The sequence below is a fragment of the Sceloporus undulatus genome, chromosome 6 (genome assembly GCF_019175285.1).
Source record: "Sceloporus undulatus isolate JIND9_A2432 ecotype Alabama chromosome 6, SceUnd_v1.1, whole genome shotgun sequence".
NCBI lineage: Eukaryota > Metazoa > Chordata > Lepidosauria > Squamata > Phrynosomatidae > Sceloporus > Sceloporus undulatus.
The window spans coordinates 1514455-1521054 of record NC_056527.1 but is presented as its reverse complement, the minus strand read 5'-3'; the positions used below and the strand labels follow the sequence as shown (position 1 = coordinate 1521054).

Genomic DNA, 6600 nt, shown 5'->3' with positions numbered 1-6600 from the left:
TTCAGGGGGCTCTGTGGCCATGTTCTAGAAGAGTTTATCCTTGACGTTTCGCCAGCAGCATCTGTGGCTTTGGCACCTTCAGAGAATGCATAGTCTTTTTTATTTTCTGCTTTTCCACTTTCACGGGGGTCCTGTGCCCCTAAGATCAGCGAATGTGGAGGGGCCAATGGATCATATATATAATATTTTTAAACTGTGTATGCTTGAACCCACAGATAAAAAATATCCTTGTCTATGGAGGGTTGACTGTACCTTGAACCACCAAAAAGCAAAGGTGTCACTGTCTCAGCCGCCCACAGGGGACAAACGGGGAATATTTCAGAATTCCTGATAAGGGAGGCTCAACTTGTATTAAAATAGCAAGTGCCACCCAAACCACTGCCTTGAATCATAAGGTCAAGAAGAGACCTTTAAAGTTCCCCATGCGTTTCACAAACACAGACAGCCGCTTCCGTCCTGCAAGTGACAACCCAAAGGATGGCAATGGTGCCATTTGCAAGCGGCATCTGCTGGCTATTAGTCAAGCCTTCAGGAGACCAAAGGAAAAACCACAGGCATGAGGAAACCCTTGCCTTGGGGCCCCTATGAGCCAATAGCCCCACAAGCAAAGGCCAGCCCCAGAGCATATAAGGCCCAGAGAGCGGCTTCTTTTTAGAGAACACAACCATGGGCCACTTTTGGGGAGCTCTGTTCCTGCTCAGCCTGGCCACTGCGGTCCCCCTGGAGCCCCCCAGAAACATCCAGGACGCTCTTCCGCAGGTGGTGGCCATCTACAACCAAGGCCCCAAGGTCCAGAATGCTTTCCGGGTTCTGGAAGCAGTGGCTCTACCTGCGCAGGTAAGTCCAAAATAGGATGCCGGTGGGCAGGTGAAGGGCAGGCATTAGCCCCATGTGCCTCACATCAGGATTTCAATGTTCAGAGCAAGAATTGACATGGCTTCCCCCATGAAAAATCATTTCTTCCAAGACCTCCTCTGGATTTGTGATGTTCTTGGAAGGTGTCACTTGCTGTGTGTCTTTGCAATCCATCCTCAGCAACTTGCCATCAAATGCATGTTCTGGTTGTTCAAAGATACAGCCGTGTTAGTCTGTAGAATCAGTCTGTAGAGAGATCTTGCAGCACCTTTGAGGCTAACTGAAATAAGGAAGTTGGCAGCATGAGCTTTCCTAGACTTAAATCTACTTCCCCAGATGCATTTGGTGAAGTGGAAAGCCAGGGACAGACCATTCAGAGGTCCTTGCTCTGAAACACAGCCTATAGCAACTGGCATTTGTTGGTGGTATCCCATCCATGAACTAACCAGGGCTGACCCTGCTTAGCTTCCAAGATCAGACCCAGTCTGGTGCCTTTAGGGTATTTGGGGTTCAGACGCATCCTTGCCAATATTTCACAGATGAAAACTCGGACACGTGTGGCAAGCAACCTCAGAGCGTGGTCAAGAGGGCAAAAGTTATCAGTGAGGAAGAAAACAAAAAGCTAGGAAATGCTGTGCAGCTTGCTTCTGCCTCAGCCGATTGGGAAGGGAAGGACTTTGTCCCTCCTCTCCTCTCCTCTTACTGAGTTAATGGGGTCCAAACTACTTTTGCGCTTTGAACTCAGCTTGGATCAATGGAATTAAGTTAAGGATAAAGAGGGAAGGGTAATAGGATGAAAGAGAAACCAGGACATTTTAAAAGCAGCAGGAAAAGTGGGACGACAGAGAATTATTCAGAAGCGTCTTTGCCAAATTAGGAGAGTTGGAAAGTATGGATGTGGAAAATCATAGATGTGCAAAAGGGCCGCTACAATACACAGTTAGTTATAACACTCTGATGTGACTTTACCTTGGTTCCATCCTATAGAATCCTATGGTTTGTAGTTTAGCAAGCTTAAGATGTTCTCCATTGAAGAGTACCTCGTTAACTCCAAATCCCAGGGTTCTGTAGGATGGAACCAAGGCATTTGAAGTGTCATGAAGCTTTTGCAACTCCAGTGTGGATATGTCATGAGAAAAATCTCCTATTGACCCTTCTGTGGATGTTCTGCCCGGCTGAAGCAAGTACCGGGATTACTCTTCTTCCCTAGCAGGGATCCCAGGTTTTCTATGCCAAGCAAATACACAGAATCCTATGAGGCAGAATTTATGAGCTGAAAAGGGAAAAGGATCTGCGGCTGAATCTTTTACCAGATACACAGCAATAAATAAGGCACAGAGAGTAAAATGTTGAGACATATTTGAGAGGAAAGGGTAGTACAGAGGCTGTGGGGTGCATCAACATTGCAGAAATAATGCAATTTGACAACACCTTAATTGCCCTGCCTCCATCTTACAGAACGCTGGGATTTATAGTATTGTGAGGCACCCACGCTCTTTGGCAAAGAGAAGTCTCAAGGCCTTGAAACTACAAATCCCAGGATGCCATAGGATGGAGCCGTGGCAGTTAAAGTGGGATCAAACTGCATTAGTTCTATGATGTGACTATGCAGGAGCATTTTGCAGTTTAGAGATGTTTCATGGACAGGTTCGTGATTCAAGGTTTGTTTGTTTGTTTGTTTGTTTGTTTGTTTAAAAAAATGACTGCCAATCCCTGACCTTTGCTCCTTGGTTTGAATTTTTCCCCACCAAGAATTCCAACTCCATGATTCTCCAGGAGCTGAACTTTACCATTCAAGAGACTGTTTGCCCGGCCTCAAAGAAAGTCAATGCGGAGGAGTGTGACTTCAAGCCTGATGGGGTAAGAAAGATGTCATTCTGCAAAGTTCTTTGCATCCTCCATTTCTAAAACGAGGGGCAAGGTGCTGCACTTAGGCAATGGAGTGTGACTTTACACTCACAGAGTTACCCTTCACAGGTGAATTATTTGCACTGCCAAATGAGCATGCACAATGAATAGTGTACATCCATGTGCAGTGCACATTGCACATCAGTGTACGCAGATGCTCACTGGCATTGCACGCAGAACTCCGCTTCTGCTCCCATGTGTTGAATACAGTGGCTCCTTGTTATCTGCTGGGATTTGGTTCTAGGACTCTCCATGGATAACAAAATCCATGGATGCTCAAGTCCCATTAAACATAATGGAAAAGGAAAATTCTCTAATATAAAATGGAAAATCAAGGTTTGCTATTTGGAATTTATTCTTTTTTAAATATTTTCAAGCTGTGGACGTTTGAATCCGTGGATAAAAAAAAGCAGTGGATAAGGAGGGCTGACTGTACAGCCATATTTCATTAGCAAAAAAAAAAAAAAAAAAAATGTCCAGCCATTTCCATAGGAGAATTAGAAGTGTGTAAGACACCAACAGAAGGTGAGCAAAAGCACGCTGGGCCTTCTTGTTATTTGTTGTCAAATTGACTTTGACTTATGGCTTCCCTGTGGATGAGAGGTCTCCAAGACCTCTGCTCCTCAATAGCCCTGTCTTGCAAATTCAGGGCACCCATGGCTTCCTCGACTGAGTCCCTCCACCTGGAACACAGTCTTCCTTTTTTCCTACTGCCTTCCACTTTCCTACAGCATTACCATCTTTTCCAATGAGTGATGTCCTCTCATGACATGTCCAAAGTATGACAGCCTCAGCTCAGTCATCATTGCTGGGACTTGAACTCCCAGCAAAATCACTTCTTCCCTCCATCTTCAATGGCTGTGTTTGGGGAGAGGGGAAGGCTGGCGGTGGTCTCTTGGTGCTGAGGTAACTACACTCTGCACATGCTCAGGGATGGCACTATCTTCATAACAGCTCCATGTCTTCCAAAGCTGAGCCTATGTTTCTCAAACAGGTTCTGGGCCTAAGCTTCATAGGCATGTCAACACTGGTGCATATGACAGAAAGACAAGGAGACCCACCTCCAGATGTTCACAAGATGGTTGCTCTATTAGTCAAAAAGCCAGTCTTTTCATCCATCACTGCTCCTATGCCTGCAGTTATAGTTTAATGCACAGCCATGAAATATTTCTCCTTCTCAAAGAAAGCAGATGTTAAACAGAAATTGAGATACGGGGGGAGAACAGTTGAAATGATGAGTCTCAGAGCATGTGCAGAGTCCTTCCTCACCTATTTTTAAGTGGATTTTTGGGTAAATAACTATGAAAATAGCCCTAACTATACATCTTTATATTCCAGCCAGCTACTTGAGCTGGATGAAATTCTGGTTGGGTCAGGAAAGGAAAAATAGCTGGTTATCACTGGGTTGTCCAGTTAAGACCCTTTTGGAAAACTAGTAATTAAAACAAGAATGCAATGTCCTGTACAGAGGTTTTGGCTCTGAATGAAGGAACTGTGCTTTTCTGTTTTGCTAGCAATGACCTTTCTAACTAAGCTTTCTGTCCAAAGTTGGTTGATCGGTTGCTCCTTGTTCCACCAAAGAGGCCTCAATCTTTGAGGAACAAGGAAATAAATCAGAGGCAGAAACCCACTTAGCGTTTTAACCAATGCTTTTCTGTATATTTATCCCTCCACATTTGCACTTTGACTTTTGCAGATTTGATTATTCACGGATTTGATTAATAGGTTCTCTCTCTCAGTCCTCCAGCATGACTCTATGGTCAATGCCTGCCAGAGGTTGTGCTGGAGGACCTAGAGGTTCCTAGAGAGAACACTTCTCTAGGCATTTGTAGGTCCTCCAATGTAATTCTATGATCAGCTCCCAGATGTTGACCTTAGAGTTACTCTGCAGGACCTAGAAATTCCTATAGAGAACAATTATCTAGGTAGGCATTGGTAGGTCCTGCAATGCAGTTGTATGGCCAACCTCCAGCAGATGTTGACCTTAAGAGTTGTGCTGGAGAACCTAGAAACTCCTAGAGAGAAAATTATCTAGGCCTTTGTAGGTCCTCCAGTGCAATTCTTTGGTCAACCTCCAGCAGATGTTGCCCTTAGAACAGTGCTGGAAGAGCCAGAAATTCCTAGAGGAGCGCTCTCTCTCAGGCAGAAACAGTAGTTTTTTTAATATGCAGTTCTTCCACTTTCATGGGGGTCCTGCACCCCTAACTTCAGCAAACATGGAGGGCCCACTGCCTTTGTGTCTCAGGTCTCAGAGAGAAATGGGATATCATGCAATAAAGGGGTGACCATTTTCTCTTTTCAACTTTACAGCTGGTGAAAGATTGTTCTGCATACTTCTCCACTGAGCAGGAAAACTCCCAGATTGTCATCACCTGCAACGCTGCAGCCCAAGAGGTACATTTTCCATCCTCATAATGCAGAGGTGGGGGAAAGCCACAGCAATTTCCCATCCATCATGTGGGTCCTTTCAGCCCACTGCTGCCCCTTGGCTTCCTCTCTGGCTAGGGCTGCAAGGCCTACAACTTGGTGGGAGTATCTTGATGCTGCCTAATAAAGGCCAAGATCCCTTATGGCGCATCAGGGTTGAACAATGCTACATTGACCATCCCACAACACAGGGGGGTTTGGGAAGTGTCTGGCTATGTCCCTGTAGCCAAGAAGATCCTCCAAGGGTCTCAGCAGATAATGTCATCGGTCTGTGTCTGGCCACAGGGACATAGCCAGGTGCTTCTCCAATTCCTCCCTCCCCACATTCTTCCCCAGCAATGGAAGGGGCAGGAGGTGGGACTGTAGCAACTAAACAGTGAATCTGGGGATAACTTTGGTCATTGCAGAGGGCAGACAAGAACGCCAACCTTTGCAGTTGCCAAAAAATAGACAGACATAAGGCAGGCTTGCAACTGCATGTGTCACTAAGAGGACGCTATCCAATATGTGGAAACTTGGTTCTTCTTTAAAGAATCTCCAGCGATGGGATGGATATTAGGGTGGTTGTTATTGGCTTTGACTTGTAATGACCCTTGGAATGAGAGATCTCCAAAAAACTCCATTATTAGCGGCCCTGCTCAGGTTTTGCAAACTCTGGGCAGCAGCCATTATGGCTTCCTTGATGGAGTCCATCTATCTGCAATACGATCTTCCTCATTCCTACTGCAGTGGTTCTCAACCTTCCTAATGCCACAACCCTTTAATACAGGTCTTCATATTATGGTGACCCTCCAGATAGAGGAGCAGTGTCACGGTTCCTAAGACCATCGGAAATATGTGTTTTCCAATGGTCTTAGGCAACCCCTGTGAAAGGGTCACTTGACCCCCAAACAGTTGCAACCCACAGGTTGAGAACCACTGTCCTACTGCCTTCCACTTGCTCCAGCGTTGTTATCTTTTCTATCATCTCATGACAGGGCTGAAGGAGGACAGCATCTGTGTAGTCATTTTGGTTTCCAGTGTTTAATGAAATCTCAGGGCCTGAGGTTGTCCTGACCTGGCAGCCTTGGCCACAGATGGGCCCTTCCCACAGCAGTTATGGGGTTAGCCATCGGAGGAGCAAGTGTTCAGCCATTCTCCATTAATGCCCTGCCTGCCTTTCTTCCCGCCAGCCAACCCAGGTCACCAGATTCCGATTTCTTGGCAGTGAGAGGATTCGAAGGCGGATTTTTAAATGGGTTACAAAACAACCTAGTAATTGCAAACTGCATCCATGAAGCATCAAAACAAATGATCCTGAAGACTAAGAACCTAAGAAAGAAGCAAGGGCACGTTCTGCTTTTCAGTCTTAACCTTTCTTGCCTCGTGGACTATTCTCTCAGGTTCAGTTGCACCTGTGCTTGAATATAA

At 45.7% G+C, this 6600-nt stretch overlaps 1 protein-coding gene across 1 annotated transcript in view; it reads left to right on the top strand.

The window, feature by feature from the left end:
• LOC121932834 overlaps positions 1-6600 on the top strand; it is a 16530-nt gene that overhangs the window by 8485 nt on the left and 1445 nt on the right. The window contains 5 exon segments of the mRNA XM_042471846.1: positions 597-655; positions 657-837; positions 2608-2715; positions 5074-5157; positions 6363-6444. Of these exon segments, the coding sequence (XP_042327780.1) occupies positions 597-655; positions 657-837; positions 2608-2715; positions 5074-5157; positions 6363-6444 (514 nt within the window).